Source organism: Diceros bicornis, chromosome 7, assembly GCF_020826845.1.
Source record: "Diceros bicornis minor isolate mBicDic1 chromosome 7, mDicBic1.mat.cur, whole genome shotgun sequence".
Taxonomy (NCBI): Eukaryota; Metazoa; Chordata; class Mammalia; order Perissodactyla; family Rhinocerotidae; genus Diceros; species Diceros bicornis.
In genome coordinates, this window is record NC_080746.1 from 75,459,107 (window position 1) to 75,478,969 (window position 19,863).

The window sequence follows — 19,863 nt, forward strand, 5'->3', positions numbered from 1 at the left end:
CCCAGCGCCGGGGTGGAGGGAGGCCGGCTCCGCGCGGGGCTGGGAGGGGGGCGCGGAATCAGGGCTTTTTAGGACCCAGCGCGGCGCCTCCCTCCGGGGGCGAGTGCGGCTGCGCGCGCCGTGTGCCCGTGTCCGGAGAGCGGCGGGCTGGACGCGGACCGCGCGAGCTAGCCAGCGAGCAAGCGAGCCGAGCAGCAGCCTGGGCGGCAGCAGCGTCGCGGCGGCGGCGGCTGCTCCGCGCCTCGCCTTCCCGGCCTCGCCTTCCCGGCCTCGCCGGCCTCGCCTCGCCGCGCCCGGACCCGCCACCCCCCGCCTCCCGGGCCCCACCACCGTAGCCCCCTCGCCTCGGCCGGCAGCGCCAACTGCCTGCCCGAAGCGAGGCGCGGAGCGCGCGGCGCAGAGGCATCGGAGCCAGTGCCCGCCAGCGCCGCAGACCAAACCCAGCCCAGAGAACCCCTGCGCGGCCCCGCGCGGCTCAGCCACAGTCCGGGAGCTGTCCCTTCAGCACCGCCGCCGGAGCCGGAGCCCGAGTCGGAGCGCAGCCCAGCGGAGCCCCAGCTCGAGCCGGAGCGCACCGAGCGCGGCACTCTGCGGCCGCCGCACCGAGCAGCGCCCCGGGTGCCCCTGCCCAGGGGGCCCGCCATCTCCTCCGAGAGGCGGGGAGAAGGAGCGAGGAGGGCGGGCGGGCGGGCAGGCGCGCCCGCCGCCGGGGGGAGCAGGCAGCCAGGCAAGGAGAGAGGGAGGGGGCCAGAGCCCGCCCTGCGCCCCGAGCTGCAGCCCGGCCACGCAGGGAGGAAAGCAGCGGGCATCCATCTCCCCCGCGCCGAGAGCGCGCTGCGGCGACCACCGCACAGCAGAGCGCGCATTTCCCGGCCCCCTGTCCTCCCCTCCTCCTTCCGGGGGCTGGTCTATCTGTCCGGCCCCGGGAGCAGCTGACCTTCCCCCCAAAAGCTTTGTGTCGATTTCTCCATTTTCCCGCTGAGATGGGGACGGGAGCCCGGCCCCCCCACCCTCTTTTCCCTCCTCCCGGGGCTCGCCGCTGAGCGCCGCCCCCCTCCCTCCTTTCTTCCCTCCCTGTCTCCCTCCCTCCTTTCCTCCTCTGCCTCCTCCGCAGCCGGACCAGCTCCCTCCCACATCTGGTGCCTAGAGACCCTTGGGATCCTGCGCACACTCCCCTGGACCAGCACCCGACAGAAAGCGCCCAGAGGGGCTTGGGTCGCTCTTGGAGTGGCCAGAGCCGCGGTCCTCTGTACCCCCGACGGCTGGGGGGAGGGGGGAGGAGGCCGCGCGCCCCCCCTCCCCGGCGCCGACTCCCCCTGGCGGCTGCTCCCATGGGTGTCGCTGGGCCGCGCCATGCCTAAGGGGGCGCCGCGATGGGCCAAGGGGACGAGAGCGAGCGCATCGTGATCAACGTGGGCGGCACGCGCCACCAGACGTACCGCTCGACGCTGCGCACGCTGCCCGGCACGCGGCTCGCCTGGCTGGCGGAGCCCGACGCCCACAGCCACTTCGACTATGACCCTCGCGCTGACGAGTTCTTTTTCGACCGCCACCCGGGGGTCTTCGCGCACATCCTGAACTACTACCGTACGGGCAAGCTGCACTGCCCGGCCGACGTGTGCGGGCCACTCTACGAGGAGGAGCTGGCCTTCTGGGGCATCGACGAGACCGACGTGGAGCCCTGCTGCTGGATGACGTACCGCCAGCACCGCGACGCCGAGGAGGCGCTCGACAGCTTCGGAGGCGCGCCCCTGGACAACAGCGCCGACGACGCGGACGCCGACGGCCCCGGCGACTCAGGCGACGGCGAGGACGAGCTGGAGATGACCAAGCGCCTGGCGCTCAGCGACTCCCCGGACGGCCGGCCCGGCGGCTTCTGGCGCCGCTGGCAGCCGCGCATCTGGGCGCTCTTCGAGGACCCCTACTCATCCCGCTACGCGCGGGTAAGTGACAGCTGACCCATCAGGAGAGCGGGGCGGGGCGGCAGCCGTCCTCTGCCTCCCTCGGGCAGGGGTGGATCCGAGAACTGGCGCCTAGGGAGTCAGAACTGAAAGGGGTGTGTGTGCGCATGTGTGTACATACGTGTACGTGTGCAAGAAACAGGGTGACTCTTTTCAAGGGTGACTACTCATGTACGTATGTAGGTCTGTGTCTGTATTTCCGAATTTAATGTGTATGAGTGAGCATGAATGGGTATGTTTGTGTGTATGAGTAGATTGTGTGTGCATATGTAAATGTGGTGGTGTGTATTTGGGTGGGTAAAGTATGTAGCTGGAATGAATGAGTATGAGTGTATGTTTGAGTGTGCAGAAGTGCCTGTGCATGCATATCTGTGTCTTTGTAGATGTACGCTGTGAAGGTGTGAGCTGCCCTGTAAATTTTGGTGTGGAGAAAGGAGCTGGGAACCCCTCCTCCCTCCCAGGTAAGGGGCCTCTGGAGCCAGCCAGGGCCCACAGAAGAGGGCCTGAGGCCTGGTCTGCTGCTTGAGACAGCCCTCCCCTCCTCAGGGAGCAGCCCTAGGCCATTCTGAGGAGATGGTCAAGGGGGCATGTTTATGGCTAATTAATAGTTTGACAGGTGGTGTGGCGGTGAGCTGTGGGGAGGGGATGTGATCCTCTGAGACCTGCTTCTGAGAACAGAGCCTGTCCTTCTTCCTCGTTAGAAGAGGAGGCTGTTGGAGGGGCCCACTGGGCTTATGGCTGTGCTTCCTGTGGGACCTGTCAGGGACAGAGGGTGCCCTAATGGGGCAGACTGCAAGGAGGTGTGTGTGAGGTGGGCGTGTCCTCCTTGGCCACTCCCCTTTAGTGACAGCAGCTGGTTGCAGGGGAGAAAGGGCACCCTGCTGCTGACCTTGGCCCCTCAGATGGACTCTCTAGGTCAGCATCCTGCTCTGTAAAATGAGAGAGAAGGTCTGTGAATTCTAAGGGTCTTTGCTGCTCAACTGAGCCCAGAAGGGAGACACTGGTAGCAACCACTTATCCTGGAAGAGACTCCACCTTGCCTTCTCTGGCTCTGTCCTCAGAGGCCTGAATGGAGCCTAAGGCATGAGGAGAAGGGTCAGAGTTGGGAATTAAAGCAGAGCCCCTCACCCGCCGTAAGCCATCCTCCCCAACCCCCTCCCAGGCAAACCGTTGCCTCTCCTGGCCTCCATTTACTGCTCCACATCCCATCCCTCCTGCCCACTGGAGCCCAGGGTGGGGATGGGGCAGGGGACAGACAGGAGTGTCCGCCCAGCTGCCGAGGATCAGTGGGAGAAGGGCACATGGGGAGCACTGAGGTGCCCACGGGCAGAGAAAGACTGTGTTAGGCACAGGCCTGGTAGATTTGTTACTGAGATAAAGCACAACATGTCTGAGCATTTGAGGGAGAGGGTAGCAGGCCAGAGCCTTATACTTTAAATTCTAGGACAGAGAATGTATGTATGGGGCAGGGGGAGCTAATAGGGAGAGAGCCAAGCCCCTTGTTTTGCCACTGAGGACCCTGCCCAAGGTCACCCAGGGAGCTAGAAGCCAAGCAGGACTAGAAGCCAGGTCTCCTGGGACCCCGTCCTCCCCTGAACTGGCCACCAGCTCCCTGCCATTCCCAGGAGTGGACTGGGACCCTCAGAGGTCTCTCCTCCCCTCCCCTCTCCTGACAGAGACCAGCATAGCCAGGGGATTATGTAACTGGAGGCTGTGGCTGAGCTGTGGGGAGGGGCTGGAGGAGGGGGACTGGGAGGTGGAACCAGCACATGGCGGGGCGTGCTGGGCAAAGGCCTGTGTTAGAGCAGCTGCCCATTCGGTCTGCATTTGACCTTGGACAGCATCTTACCACCACCATCACCCTCCCTTGGCCCCGGAAACAAGGAATAGGTCCAACTTCCTCATTGTTCTCTCAGCCTTCTGGCTCCCTACCAAGAGGCTGTGTCCCTCCACCCCACCCCTTGGGCTCAGCTTTAGGGCTCTGACCCCCGTCCCTGAGTCTCAGGATAGGCAGAGGCCGCTTGGGGCATGTTCCAGCTCCTCCCCGTCCATCTCCTCCCACTGGACGTTCCTAGGCCTCAGGGTGGCCTTCACCTAATGCAGACAAATGGGCTGGCTAGCGTGATTTGGGGTCTCGTTGGTGTACAAAACCTTACGGAGAAGTCCTGATTCTCTCCAGTGTCCACTGAAGAGCAAACTGAGGGAAAAGCTGGGCAGTGGGGGAGAGATGAAGGTGGGTTAGAAGGTGCCCCCCCAGCCTATCCATGCCACCTTCTTTTCCCAGTAGCCCCACAGAGTCGTTCCAACTCCCTGGGGTGACAGTGAGGACCCTGAGGCCCACAGGGGAAGGGCCTGCCCAAGGGCACACATGAACTGAGGGCAGAGCCTGGATTAGAACCCGGGCTTCCTGCTGCACGGCCGGCTGGCCTAGCTGCATTGCGTTGCCTCTCTGCGGCTCATCTGCGCAGAGACCAGCCGGCCGCCCGCCCGCCCCCCTCCATCTTTGCTCTGCCGCTGCTGCTGTCACCTTTGTTTACCCCTCCCCCACACAGGCCCCAAGCCTCCTCACATTGGTGGGTTGGGATTTAAGTTTTTATTCTCGATTCTAGCCCAGAATCCTGTATGCGTGTGACATTGTATATATGTGTGAAGGAAAAGCTGTGTGTATGAGAGAGAGAATCTGTGTAAGAGAGATTCTCTGTGGGTGTAAGAGACTCTTCATGTGTGTGAAAAAGACTGTATGAGAATAAAAATATGTGTGAGTGAGACTCTGGGTATGGGGGGTGTGTGTGTGTGTGGTAAGACTGTGTAAGAGAGATTCTGTGAGTCTCTGTATCAGAGAAATTCTGTGTGAACGTGAGAGAGACAGATTGTGTGTTTTGAGAGATGGACTTTGTGTGTGAGAATGAGACTGCGTGGGCGAAAGTGCGTATATAAGAAAGAGAGAGAGACTGTATGTGTAAGAGAGATGCTGTGTGTGAGAGAGAGATTCTTGGGATGTGTGAGAGACTTGAGGTGAGTGTGTTGCTGTGGGTGTATTGCTGTGTGTGGCAAGTGTGAAACTGTATATGTGAAGCTCTGCATGTGAGGCTGTGTGTGTGTGTGTGTGTGTAAGGCTGTGTGCGTGAGACCATCTGTGTGTGAGGCTGTAGGTGGGGTGGGGGCCCTATGTGTGACATGGACTGTGTGTATGTGAGGCTGTGGGTAAGACAGAGACTGCGTGAGAGCCTGTGTGTGTCTGTGTTGCTGTGTGTGCTTGCGTGTGAGAGAGACCCTGGGTTGCCTGGGTGTGAGTGCACCTTGAGGAAGGTGAAGCTCCAGACCAGCTTCCTGCCTGCTGCCTCCATCTCCTGGGACTCCTGAGCTGCCTTAGCGGGTGGCTTTGCTCCTCATTTCCCATCCTCGATAGAAACACTGCTCTAGCCCAGTCCAGTTGTTGGTACATGGGCCAGGTAGTGAGGCCACCCCACCCTGGGCCTCAGTGTTGGCTCTGGAAGATAAAGGCTACTTGGCTGTGGCGGGAGGTCCCAGCTGAGCTCTTCAGGGGTGACGATGCTGGCTGCAGCAGCTGGTTCCATGGCCCCTCTCTCCTAGGCTTTCCTGGGCACCCAGTCTGAGGGGGTGAGGGGTGGGGAGGTAAGCTGGGACATGCTGAGCCTGGCTTGTATTCTGGGAGTGAGGGCTGGTTCCCCAGACGCACACAGGCAAAGGATGACAATGACACTCTGTGGTGAGAGCTGTGGAGGGGCTTCCTGGGGCCATGAGAGTGAGAACTGCCCCCAGGGAGGCAATGCTGGGGCAAGCTTGGAAGGGCAAGTAGGAATTAGCCGGGCAGATGGAGGGGACGGCCGTGCTAGCCTGCAAAGCCGTGGAGGTGTGGAAGCAGCAGGGAGGGTTGGGGCAGCCGGGGCAGTCCCGGCTTGAAAGAGGCCCTCGTCTCTTCCTTGGGGGCCAGCGCAGGTCTGATTAGCATGTTGTCATCAGGAACATTGTTCCGTGTCAGATCAGGGCCAGTGGTGGTCCCTGGGCTGTAGGCCAGAGAGTGTCCCCTGTGTGTGTGTCTGTGTGTGTGATGACATCTGTCCCCTAGAGTCACTTGACCTTCCAAATGATGAGGAAGTGCCAATGGCCCCCCAGCTTTGGAAGCACCTCCTCCATCCACCCGCTGCCCACCTCTGCTCTGACGCCAGGTCTCTGTTCCTCTGCCTGTCCCTTCCTCTTTGGGACCTGACCCAGTCCGACTCCTCCTCAGCTGCCCGGGAAGCAGATTCACCTGGAGGCAGGGACGAAGAGCCCAGCAGAAACTTCTGTCCTCCCTTGGGTCCCAGCCGACACAGGGCTTTTGGCGTCTTGACCTGGCCTGCGGAGGGGCTGGGGACACAGCTGCTGTCCGGGACTTCCCAGCAGCTCACCCCTCCCCTCAGAGGCCACTCCCCCAGGTCAGGGCCCCACGTTGAGTCGTGGTAGGGTGAGGAGATCCATGAGCAGTGGAGAAGGGGCTGGCTGTGCTCCCCTCCAGCCACCCCGAGTGCTCCCCACCACAGTGTCCCCCCATTCGATGCTCTTCTCCTTCCCCAGGTGCTTTTACAGGGGTCCTCGTGTCTTTGAAGGGCACCTCCACCCCCTCCCGCCGCAGCTCTCCTCCCAGTAGTGAACATCACAAACCAAGCGTCTCCTAGTCAGTCTCTCAGCCTCTTCACCTTTAAAATGGGCATAATGATAGACCCTGCCCCCGGGGGTTGATGGAGAGATAACTGGGGTAATATGTGGAGGGCCCCGAGTCACAGGGCCTGGCATGCAGTAAGTGCTCAATAAATGTTGGCTGCTGCTGTTACACCTACTGGTTGTATTATCATTTTACTTCGTGACTCTCTCTAGACTCCATCCTTTGCCTTCCATCTCCAGGTCCACCATCCTGGTTCAAGCCGCCATTGTTTCCCTCAGGCCCACCTTTCCAACAGCTTCCTGACTCCTCTCCCACCTCCAGCCCCTGGCCCCTCCAGTTCACTCTCCACCTGGCAACCACAGAGGTCTTTTCAACTCACAAGTCTGTCAGCTCACCTCCCTGCCTGCTTAAAAACACTTCAGTGCCTCCCCAGCCCGTACACGGCCCCTTAGGCCTGCCTGCCTCTCCAGTCTCCCCCAGCTTGGCTCTCCGCCTCATTCACTGAGCTCTAGCCATCCCGGCCTCATTTCAGTTTCTTGCATGAGCCAGGTCCCCCTGCCTCAGGGCCTTTGCATATGCTGTCCCCTCTGGAGTATTCTTTCCTCCTGGTTCCTCCCTCTTCATCCTTCATACCCCGCCTCAAACCGTTGGCTCCTTGGTGATGCCTTCCTAGCCCCCATAAGTGGGGTCAGGGTTCAGAACCAGGGTCCTTCCCTTCAGAGAAGCCATCTGGTTTGTAATGAAGTGTTCATTAGCAGCCCGGCTTGATTCAGGTTCGTTTCCTCCTCCAGACTCTCAGCTTCTTACATACTCAGTCTAACTGGAGCTATTATTATGATGGATGAGGAAGTGGAGGCCCAGAGTGGAGTGCTCTACCCAAGGTCACGTGTGAGCAGGTTTCTTGTGGGGCTGGTTCAGAAACCTGGGTCTCTCTAACTCCCAGCTTAGTGGCCTGGAGCCCCCATCCACCTTACGACGCCTTGGGCATGTTTGGAGTCTGGCGCTCTGGGGACAGCAGTGTGTGCTCCCTGACTGGGCAGGCGGTCTGGCATCTGCCAGGAGCTTTGGAGGAGGTTGACTTGAGCCTTCCAGAGGGAGGCGGTTGTCTCAGAGGTGGGGAGGGGGGGGCTCGTTCCAGGCCTGCTGCCTGGGCCGGGGATCTCGGGGCCTCCCACGACAGCTGAATATAGTGCTCCAGCTATTCTGAGCGGTCCCATGACCAGTGGATTCGCTCTGGACCGAAAGATCAGGGCCTTAAGCAGCTGCCTCCTGTCAGCCCCCAGGCCAGCATGGCCACCCCGCTGGCCTGAGCTTCCCTTCCCTGGGCACAGGCTCAGAGGGAAAGGGGGGCCTGAGAGGCTCCAGGGACTGTTGGCTGCCCAGTCCTTATTTGGGGGAACCACTTGGGTGGGAGGGACCACCTTCTACATACGGGACTGCTGGAGCAGATGGGCGCTCCCAGGCCACCTCCAGCCACTACCTTCATCTGGTGGAGGAGAAACAGGCTCAGAGAGGGGAAGACACTTGCCCGAGACCACACAGGGAATCAGCGAGACCCAAACTCACACCCCAAGCCTCCCGGCCAGCTGGCCTAGCCATTTGCATTGCTTTTGGCTCTCAGTTTTAAAAGGACACCAGATCCCACCGGGGCAGGGTCTTCTCTTATCTCGATATTTCCTCCCCTGGGCGGGGAGAATAAGCAGTTACCTGCTACCTCACCTCCCTTCCCTGCTCCCGCCCAGGGCCCAGCACAGCGGGGCAGTCAACCCAGACTTGGCCCAAGTCCTGTTCTTTCAGCCCCTAAGCAGGATTTTCCGGAACGCCCTTCCTTTCTGAATCACAACACTAATGGCTACTGGTTACTAAAGCACTCACTATGTGTCAGACGGTCTTAAGAGCTTGATTTACATATTCTCATTGAATTCTCACAAAAACCCCGTGGAACTGTGTTGTTGTCATCAGGCCAATGTCACCAGTGAGGCTGCTGAGCCGCAAAGAGGTTACGTAACTTATCCCAGGTCACCCAGCTCACGCGTGGTGGAGCCAGCGTCCAGACCTGGGCCTGCCTGACTCTGGAGCTGAGTCCATCACCCCTGCTGCCTCCTGTTGCTGTCCCAGGGACGGTGGGGTCAGTGGCTTGCCATGGCCCAGGCTTGGGTTTCCATCTGCTTCCCTCCCTCCACCACCAAACACTCTTTCCAACATCCTGTCTGGGAATCCTGCTCAGCGAATTCTGGCCCCGGGACAGTGGCGGCTGAGGGTCCAGCCTGGCGGGGTTAGGAGTGCTCTGGCAGCCCCCAGGAAGAGGATTTTCAGATGCCTCAACTGCCTCCCCTATCCACGCGGGCCCTGGGGCTCCATATGGCCTGCAGGGAGATGGCAGAGGGCTTGGGGAGGATCAGCAGTTATCTTGCATGAGGCGATGCATGGTGGGAATGCTGGCTCCTCCTCTGCTCGGCCTTCGAGGCCTTCTGCTCTGGAACTGGGCCACTCTCCTGCTGCTCCCTTCTGCCAGGCTCTTCCCGACCTCCTCGTCTTCAGCCCTCATTCCAGCCTCCAGGTTTTCACTTCTCTATTCCCCTCTCTCGGTGTCCTTTCTGGTTTTTGCTGAACGTGAAAACGCATCCCTCAAGATCCCTAACGCTTAGCCTGGCCGCTCCTGCCCTTGCTGACCTCCTCCTTTGGGAGTGAGGGGTCTGAGATGGGCACGGAGTCACCAGGCTTGCATGATTCGAGCTGGAGGTCAGTGGGTCAGCTCTGGAGGCCTGTGGCTGGGGACAGGCAGGCCTCGGTATTAGAGACCACTTCAGGTGCGTGGAGAGATGAGGCCACAGACAAGACCCCAGTTGTGGGCATCAGGCGACTGTGCCAGAGCAAGATCTGCAGCCAGGCCAATAAACCAGCCTGGCTCCCTTGGGCAGCTTCCATGGCCACGTCAGGCTGCAGTTTCTCCAGCTGTAAAATACAGAGGTTGTTCTACATGACCACCAGGCCCTTCCCAGCTCTAACTTTCCAGGAGGCTAGGAATTCTGGGCTTCAGCCTCCCAGAGGTGCCACAGGAGTGGAGTCAAGCCCTCCCTCTCTCTCCTTGTGCACCCTCGGCCCAGTTCCTCTCCAGGACATGTGTGGGTCCTCCTGACAAGAGTCCTGGCACCAAGCAGGCAGGAGCCTAGGGAGGGGGTCTGAAGAGCTTCCTTCTGCATTCAGTCAGGCTCCCTCAACCACTCTCATTCCTTCATTCAGGACATAGTGATCATGCCCTGCCTGGGATCGCCGCTGGTGCTGGGCCCCTGTGAGCTGTCAGTGGCCTGGTAGACTCACCCAGCCCTTTCGCAGGCACAGACCTGTGGGTGCCACCCCTTTAGGGTGTGCTTGCTCAGACCCAGTGGGTTGCCCTCTTCTCCAGGCCCTTCTTTTGGCTATCTGTCCTCAGGAGTTGCAGGAAGGTACACTCAGAGAGGAGATGCTCTGCCAGGCTGCAGGGGCTGGAGCAGGGTGGGGGGCTAACTTGGATGGTGGAGGGGTGCTGTGGAGAGGCATGCATGAGCTGCTGCTGTGCCGGATGGGGCTAGGGCCGGGGTTGGGGTATATGCAGTGGTTGCTGTGGGGGTTGCAGGGGTGGTTGCTGGAGGACACCCATTCATGGTGACTCTCATCATCCCCTACCTGGGACGCTTCAAAAAGGTCAGCCTCCTGGGCTCTGTCCCTCGAGAATTCGATTCCTGGATCTGGGGGGCAGCTGTGACGTTTACTCCGTTCTCGGGTGACGCTAATGCTCAGCAAGGGAGGATCTGCAATGGAGTCTGCGACATGGGGGCTCCTACTGCTCAGGGTGGCCCTCTGACCACCAGCATCAACATCACCTGAGCATTGTTAGAAATGAAGAGTTTCAGGCCCCACCTCGACCTACTGATTCAGGATCTGCCGTTTAACCAGATCCCCAGGTGAATCATATGCACATTTGATGCTGAGACGGGCTGAGGCAGGCGACGGTTCCCAGTGGAGCGGAAGCCTCAGGACGCAGAGAGGCCTGGGGGAGTCGGTGCAGGTTGGCAGGGCTTCACCGGTGATTCTGATCTTCCTTTGTGCCCAAGGTGTTGGCATCAGGGTGACGGGCCTGGGGGTGAGACCCCAGCTCGGTAAATGGCAATCCGTCCAGTTGCTCAGACCCAAAACCTTGGCATCTTCCTTGATTCCTCGCCTTCTCTCACGCATCAGCAAATCCTCTTGTCTCCATGTTGGAAACATACCCAGCACCCGACAGCGTCACCTCACCGCCACTGCCCCCTCCCTGGTTGAAGCCACCATCTTCTCTCCCCTGGATCACTGCCAACCGTCCTCCCTGCTTCTGCCCTCGCCGGCGCCCTCCACACAGTCAAATGCTAGTCAGATGGCGCCACCACCATGCTCTGCTCACTCTGACTTCTGGTCCCACTCAGGGCAGAAGCCCAGTCCTTCCAAGGGTCATGAGGCCCCTCAGGAGCTCCCCACACCCACCCTCTCCCACTGCTCCCTGCGCTCTCCTCCTCACCCGTTCTGGCCTCTGGTTTCCCGCCAGCACCAGCACACTCTAGTGCTCCTGCCTCGGGCCCTGTGCTCCCCATCCGTTCCGCCTGGAGCGCCTGCCCTCACGTCCTCACCCCCTCACTCCTCAGGTCTGGACTCAGAAGCCAGTCGCTCAGATGCACCCTTGCATTCCCTTCCCCGTCTGTGCTTTCTTGTTTTCTCCTTGGCATGTAACTCCCTCTAATTATATTTTACTTACTTACCCGGTTTGTTGTCTGCTTCCCCCACTAGAATATAAGCTCCACCAGGGCAGGGATTTTTGCCTTTTTTTAAAAATTATTTTATTGAGGTCATATTGGTCTATAACATATATTTCAGATGCGCGTTATTAAATTCCAGTTTCTGAGTAGACTGCATCTTGTTCACCCCCAATAGTCTAGTTTTTTGTCTGTCACCCTACGTATGTGCCCCTTTACCCCTTCTGCCTCCCTCCACCCCCTTCCCCTCTGGTAACCACCAATCTGTTGTCCTTTACCCATTGTTCTACTCTTGGAACCTACGACAGGGCCTGGCACACAGTGGGTGCTAAGTAAATATTTACTGAGAGAATGGAGAAGGAGGCCAGAGTTCAAGATCCAGGTCAGACGTTGGCACCACACCTTTGAGGCTGTTACTGGCTGACGCCCTCCTTCCTTGCCTCACCTGGGAACACAGTCCCTCCGTCCCTCAAGCCTGGAGTGGTGATGGAGAGGCAGAGGCTGAGGCAGTGCTGGGAGGGCTGGAGTGCCCTGGTCAGGGGACAGAGGGCAAATCCCGGTCAGGGCAGAGTTCCACCTGCCGCTGTCCCCGCCCAGGGCCAGATGAGGCTCTTTACATCCTGGCCCCTCCACCTCTCCATACTCCTTCTTCACTCTGCATCACCCCAGCCACTCCCCACAGCCAGAGCTCAGAGGCTAGGAAACTATTTTCCAAAACCAGGATGCACAAGTTCTTAGGATAGTGACGTAGGGACCCTGAGTTCCCAGGTCCACTTGGTCCAGCCTAACACCCAAGTCTGACTTCTCTTGGAACTATTTCTCCTGAAGGCCAGCCAGTTCTTTGTCCCCTCCCATCTCCTTCCTGTCCCCCTCCTTCCCTTCCCTCTTGCCTCCCATTGTCCCCTCTCCTCTCTCAGCTGTGTTTGTGGGAAGTTCTAGGCATTAGTTACTGGCTTTCAACATGGACTCTTCCCCTTGACGGCCTAGGATGCTTTTTGTCCCAAATCCCCCTGCTTCGAGCCTCATCATGTATTCAGTAGAAATAGGGGCTGGCCTGCTTCGAGGCCAGCCCCCACTTCGTAGCTACCCAACCTTGGCAATATGACCTGGAGCCTCGTTCTCTCCAAAGAGCATGGCCTCTTGAGCCAGGAGGCCTGTGTTCGAATCCCAGCCCCACCACTTCCCTGCTGTGTGATCTTGGATGAGTTCCCTAACCTGTCTAAGCCTTAAGAGGGGTATTAATAGCACCTGACTCACAGGGAAGTCGGGAAGATTGAATGTGTTCAGCACTTAGCCCAGAGCCCAGAACGTAGTAAGTGCTCAATTATCGTGGACTCCATTATTGTCCTCTTACCAGCACTCAGCTCTGGAAGATCCAAACCCTCACCTGTTCCCCGTCTGCTGCCTTCTTTCAGCAACTGACTCTGCCCTCAAGAACCTCTCTGGGGGTCACCTCGCCTACCTCAGCCCTGGGGGCCCCTCCTTCCAGAGTTTGTCTCCCAGGAGCCAGACTTTAGGAGGCAGGCCTGGATTCTGTCTTGGTTTTGCCACAAACCTGGGGTGTGTCGTGGGCAGGTCACAGCCCCTCTGGGCCTCAGTCTCCTCATCTCTTGTGACGGTCTGCTCGTCCTTGCTCTGCCTCACCCCCCAGGTGTAGTGGGGCCTGAGCGAGATGGATAGTGGAACTTCCGCCTGCAGGTGGAAAGGGAGGGAGGGCCGTTGACATCAGGCTCTTGTCGGGGGCCAAGAACGGAGACCTGAGATGCTGACAAGTGTGCCAGTGTGCTGGGGCCTGTGGGTGGGGACCGTGCATCACAGCTCAGGGCGCTGAAACGTCTCCTCTCTACAGGGGGTGCTCGGGCACAGGGAGCAGTGGCAGCAGGGGCCAAGCTGACCCCAGGAGCCGCTGGAGTCCGGGGACTAGGGCCTGGGGTTCCTGTGGGTGCTAGTGGGCGGTGCCCACTCTGGGGCTGGGCTGCCCCACGAGGCTGACGCCAGGCTGGGTGGGGACGAGCTAATATTAGCTGGGACAGCCCCAGACAGCTGAGCTCAGGGGGCCCCAGGAGCCAGCCTCACTGGGCCCAGGCTCAGATGCAGCTTTGGCCTGGGCTGTGGCAGCCAAAGGAAGCTTGCTCGAGCCTCTGCAGGGCCTCAGATGCGCCTTCCATCCCGGCCTGACCCAGACCCTTCCCCTGCTGGCCTGGCAGCCCTGCTCCTGCTTCACCCTGCCTCTGGCTCCTGCCCGCGGGCCCTGGCCCACTGGCCAGGATGTGCCCACCTCACCTCTTTCCCTCCCATCCCCAGGGCAGGAGGGGACTTCTCTCCTGCACCATACTCTACACCGAAGGAAGGACAGTCTGTGTGGTCCCCCTGCCGGGGCTGCTGGCAGCACTCACTCACTTGTTCATGCAGCAAATATTTATTGAGCATGTACTTACTAGGTGGCAGGCACTGCTCTAGATGCTGGGAACAGAGCAAAGGACAGAATGGTCAAAATCCCTGCCCTCAAGAAGCTTACATTCTAGTGCAGGGCGAATAAAAAGAAACAAATGGATACACGGACTATCTAGTGTGCCCGACGGTGAGCAGTGCCGTGGAGATGTATAATGCAAGGAAGGGCCCAGAAGTGCTCAAGGGGGCGATTTTAGCTAGTGTGGCAGGGAGGGCCTTCCTGAGCAAGGGATGTTTCAGCAAAGACTTGAAGGAGGTGAAGGAAGGGGACATGTGACATCTGAAGGACAGAGGGACTGGGACATGCAAAAGCCCTGAGCAGGCCTGTGCTTGGGGTTCAAGGCACAGCGAGAGGCCAGTGTCCAGGCTGGGCTCAGAGAGTAGGGCACAGTGTTAGGTCAGAAGGAGCAGAGCAGAGCTCCCCTCAGCCCCAACAGGCTCCTGGCAGTGAGGTCATGCCCCATGGGCTCCATGGTGTGCCAGCCCAGTGCCCGCTGTGCTCACGTCTGCACTGCCGTCACTCCCTGCCCATGGCCCCAGGGGCTGCACAGTCTGGACCTCCAGGAGACTGGGCCTCAGGGAGGGGCTCCTGCCTCACCATAATGGGGGACCTCTGTCCCTTCCCTGAAGGGGGAACAGTGGGGCCACACCGGGCTGCCACCAGGCCGGGGGGTGAGCTATTCTCTGAGGGGATATGGGGCTGGAGAGAAGCTGGTGAGGGAGCCAGAGGCGAGGGGCCCTTCCAGACGAAGGTCCTCCATCCATATAGCCCTCACTGGTCGCTCAGCTGGCCCTTACTCCAGGTGTGCTGAGAGACAATGGTTAGTGCACTGGTTATGGGCCAGACAGAGTCAGACTGCCTAGGTCCAAACCTGGCTCTGCTGATGACCAGCTGTGTGGCCTCTGGAGCCCACCCAGCTCAGCTGTAGAGGGATAACAAGAGTCCCCACTTCAGGGGGCTGCTGTGAGAACACAAGGAGATAAGCTGTGGAAAGCCCTTCAGCACGGTGCAGGGCGCAGCACAGGTGTTCCAGTTATGCATTAGTATCGCTCTCCCCATTTGGCACATGAGGCATCTTTCTAGGATGCTCTGCAGACACTGGCCTCACCCACCCAGGGGCTCTGGGAATATGAACCTAATGTCTACAAAGGGAGTTGCTGTAACTGGAGAGGCTCGGTGGCTCCCTGGTGACCTTCTCTGCCCATGCAGGTGGTTGAGCGGGCAGCTGGGACTCCTTTGGGCCTTGTCCCCGGGGCAGGACTGTGTACATACTTCAGACCACAACCTCCCTCCAGGGCCAGCGTCTCATCGCTTAGAGATGAATGTTTTATGCTCAACCTCAGGGGCTCTCTGAGCAGCCGTGAGGAACACGGTCACCCGCTGGGCCACCTGGAGCCAGCCAGAGCCCTGGGCTGAGGGCTGGGCTCTCGGAAGCCCACGTGGCTGTCACCTGCTCCTCCTCGTGTTGCTGTGGTTGCTCCTCACTTGGCCCTGACCAGCCCGCACCCCTGGAGCATGGCCCTCAGTTTCCTCATCTATAAAGTGTGCATGATGGCGTCGTCTACCTCTCAGGGATGCTGGAGAATCCCCCAGAGGCAGGAAGATAATTTGTGAGGGAGAAAATGGGGTTCAGAGCAGGCCCATGTGCAAGAGACCACAATCTCAAGGGAGTGCGAGGAGGGGACAGGGTGGAGGCAAGAGCACAGGGCTTGGACCTGGCCGGGCCTGGGTTTGGCCTCCCCTGTCTCTGTGTGGGCTCGGGCAGCTGGTGTCTGGCTGAGCCCACTTCCTCCTGTGTGAAAGGGGATGAGTCTCGGAGGGGAAATCCCCAGCATGGTGCCTGGCACACAGCGGGTTGCTTACCAAGGGTGGGATCTGGCTGCCTGAGGCACCATCAAACCTGGTCCTGGGTTCAGATTCCCAGGGGAGCTGGTATAATGAGGCCCTTGCTGAGCCACAGAGACAGGAAGGCAGGCTGTGGAAGCCTCTTCTGGTGGCCCCACAGCCTCAGGGGCATGAACCGCTGTCACCAATAATATATTTAGCCACACAAAGGTCAGAAATGCCAGGGCTGGCTTCCCTTCTAGGCGACAGGAGTCGTGTCTCCCGAAGCTTGGCTGTCACCAAGAGGATATTTTTTCCTGTCTGGCAGTCTCAGGATCTGAATAAAAGCCTCAGAGTGAGGAACCGCTGTGGTTTGTAGCCGCTTGTTGAGTCTCTCCATGCCCATGGCCCTTCCCAAACCCGATGTGCTTCCCTTGGGAATCCCCTGTCCCATCTCTCCAGATCGCTCAGCCTTGGCCTCCAGGCACATCAACTGTGCCTAACATCCTCTAGCTCCCCTGCCTCCTGCCTTTGCTTATTCTGTTCCCTCTGCCAAGAATGCCCTTTCTTCCACCTCTGCAATCTGGAACGATCCATCCTTCAAGGCCCGCTTTGATGGCCCCTCCTGTCTGGAGCCTTTCCTAATCCCCCTCCTGAAGAGCTATTCTCCCAGAGAACTCTTCCTGCCCTGGTCCAGCTGCCTTATTGAGGTTACACGTCTCCCTGACTCAGCGGCAGCCTCTCAGAGGACAAGGACCGGCTTAAGGAATGATCGTGCCTGTTACATAATATCGCATCCATAAATCTTTGCTAAAGCAACGTACCTCACAACAGCCCTGTGAGGTAGAAGGATTAGATATTGTCCCCATTTTATTGATGAAGGAAAAAATGGCCCAGAGAGATGGGTTTACTTGTGGAAGACCATCCAGTTAGCAAGTGGTGGAAGAAGGCTCAGCTGCCGGGTCTTCTTGGGGGAATTAAGAAGACACTAGAGTAGTGCCAGTGTACCTCCTGCACTATTATGCTGTGGTTCTCTGGTAAAGAATGAAGTGGTTGGATGGACAGATGGGTGATGGACAGTAGATGAAAGAATGGATAGAAAGATGGGTACGTGGATGCATATGGATGAACGGATGGAAGGAAGGATGTATGATGGATACCCAGCTGGGTGGGTAGCTCGGTGGATGGGTGAATGAATGAATGGATATGAGGATCTCTGGATAAATTTCTAGTTGCTTGGCTTCAAGGCAGGAGAGGAAGTCCCACCTCTCATTAAATGAAAACATCTAGAGGATGGGACGTGGAGGCTGAGGGCTTCTGGGTGGAAGGCAGGGGGGAGCCATCCAGCCCACGTGTGGAGAAAGCAGGTTTGCCAGATGCCAGGTATTGATGGTTTGTGGAGTGAGGGAGCTGGCAGCTGGGGCAGAGACTGGCCTGGGGGCCTGGCCCACTCTCAGAAGTGAGAGGCTCTGATGGAGCAGACCCAGGACAGGCTGGAAAGAAGTTGCAGACAGAGCCACGTGACAGGGGGGCCTCAGAGCCTGGGGTTTTCCAGACTCCCTGAGGCCACTGGAGGGCAGACAGTGAGTAGGGGATGGGCCTCTGAACTCGAGGCCGCAATGAGCATACCAGTGGTTTGAGTCTGTTCTGGGGTGAGGAGGCCACTCTTCCTTCTCAGGTCCCCAGCTTTGGTGAGCGAGCCCGTCACCTAGCCCTGGAGGGCGTGCTCAAGGAGGCAGCACACTGCTGCCGAGGAGTGGGCCCTCCTGAGGCCCTGGATGATCCTGGCTCAGGTATACTGAGATCCACCATCTTCCCATTGCTTTTTGCCATCAATTCCCAGGCTCTAGACATGAGCTCCAAGGCTTTCGTTCTAATTGCCTAACAAGGGCCAGTGAAGGGACCAAGGACATAGGTGGCCAGTAGTTGAGCTTGGCAGGCCTGGAGACTTAGATGCTGCTAGGCTGGAGCAATTCTTCCTGCTGGAGCTAAGGGTCTCCATTTGCACAAGGCACAATGCTGTGAGCTCCAGGCTCCCTCCCGAAGCCCTGCTCTAGCGTTCCCCAGCACCAGGCTGCACCCCCCACACACTCACTGGCCCCGGCAATCTCCATGGGAAACCAGGTCCCAGTGGGAGTGCCTGGTGCACTGCTAACCGCTCATTACAGTCGCGGCTGCAGCTAAGTATAGCTCCAGCACACACAGGACCAAGACAACAGGGAAAGTCTTCCATAAGAAAGCTCCACGTGCAAACACACCACATCTACACACACACGCTCCCACACTCGTGCATAGCGATGCACTCATGGACCCATACCTGCACCAACACAAAGTTTCATTCATTCATTCATTCAGGCATTCATTCAATAAATGTTTGTTGAGGGGCTAGGAGAGTGGTTGAGAGCATGTGCTCTGGAGTCAGGCAGAGCTGGGTTTCGAATTCTAACGCCATCACCTCCCAGGTGTATGATCATGGGCAACATAACTCTCGAGCTTCAGTTCCCTTCTTTGTAGAATGGGGATGGTAACTGCAGTGAGGACCTCAGAGTTGGTGCAGGGGTGGATGAGATGGGGCATGTAAGAGTGCTTGGGACAGGTCCGGCTCAGGACAAGTGTCAGTACACAGTCGGTGTCTATCCTCACTACTGAAGACCTACTGTGTGCCTAGCTCTGTGCTGGGAGCTTTATTTAAAGCTGTTGTTTCAGAGGTGGTTGCGAGAAGTGGTGCCTGGTGTGTAACAGGCACTCAGTAAATACTGATGATTGAATGAACGAACAAAGGAATGGACGCTGCGTCAGTGGACGGCCGGTGTCCTTGGGGCTTTCTTCTCTTGGGAGGAATCCATCCTCACTTGTCTCTCGTCCAGGCTGTGTCTCTGGTAGGATCTGGATGTTCTTGTGGGTAACACAGGGATCCTGGAGAGAGGGTGGGAGCTCGAGTGTATCTGGGCCACCCCTCATTTTGCAGGTGGGGAAATGGCCGCACAGCGCAAGCAGGGAGCATCTTCCCAAGCCAAATGGTCAGCAGTCAGTGGCCGAGGCCCAGAGTTGTCACCTTGAGCCAGCCTGGCACAGTGGGTGGTGCCTGGTCCAGCCACAGCCCCCGAGCCCCTGAGCCCACTGAGGCCACAGCCCTGGTCCTGGCTTGGGCAGACACAGGAGTCATGCAGCACCAGAGCCTGGGCTGGGCTGTCGGCAGGTGGGGGCCTCTGGGCTGGCACTAGGCAGGGCTCCATCTGCCGGGGAAGGGACTGGAATTCTGTCCAGCCTGGGTAGGAAATAAGGCTCAGGATTTGAAGGCATTGCCACCGTTCCGACCTTTGAGGAGGCCGGCAGCTGAATAGCCTGGGCCGTCTCCTCCCATCACACCTCCTCAAAAAGAAAGTGACATTTCCTGGTGCTTTTTTGAGCCCAGGCTGGCTGGGCCAGGCCTGGCGTGGGGTGGCGAGGGGGCGGGTGGCACTGGGAGTCACAGCCCGAGTCTCTCCTCACCTTGAGTGATCTCAAGACGCTGGGAATAGACATGGTCTCAGCTCCTCGCCATGTGTCCCAGATTCCAGTTCTGACGCCCAGATTTGAGATTCCGCATGCCAGGGCCTGCATGAAGGTTTTGAATTCCACATTCCGGAGCCAGGTCTGCCCCTGAGGCAGGACTTGGGCTGTCGAACTCCACAAGGAGCAGCGCCTTCTGCTGGCCACCTGCTGGGAGGGGAGGAGGTCAGCCCCTCTGAGAAGGAACCTCCGTGCCCTTGTGCCCGCTCGGCTCAGTCATTCATGTTCGTGGCTGGTGGGGGTTCAGGTCTTTATTTACTGACTGTGCCCATTGTCAGGAGGTGAACGTGTTTGTGCCTGCTGTGGGTGTACATGTGAGTCTGCTGTCAAGGAGGGTCCCCATTGCCAGTGTAGACATGGATGTGCTCTCAATCACTGTGCGCATTGCCAGTATAACAACCAGTCTCTGTAGAGGTTAAGCAGCTGAGAACGTAGCTGAATGACTAGTGACTGCATCCGTGGCCGCTTCAGTCACAGATTCGTGGACAGCGATGATTCTTTTACCCGTGTAGGTGTAGATCCGCTGTAAGTGTGGCCAGTGCCAGTGTAAACACAAGTCTGAAATCAGTGATTGTGTACACTGCCTGTGGAGACGAGGGGAGGCGGGCACCCGAGGGGCGGTTCACTTCCTAAGGAGGCTGAAGG

The 19,863-nt window shown here is 58.7% G+C and overlaps 1 protein-coding gene across 2 annotated transcripts in view; it reads left to right on the plus strand.

Annotated features, from left to right (window-relative positions):
- The first annotated feature begins 1,373 nt into the window (after nt 1-1,373).
- The window catches only part of KCNC1 (potassium voltage-gated channel subfamily C member 1), a 44,085-nt gene continuing 25,595 nt past the window's right edge, over nt 1,374-19,863 (plus strand). For both annotated transcript variants that reach the window (XM_058544696.1, XM_058544697.1), the window contains exon 1: nt 1,374-1,943. In XM_058544696.1, the coding sequence (XP_058400679.1) occupies nt 1,374-1,943 (570 nt within the window). The remainder of the gene's footprint in view (nt 1,944-19,863) is intronic.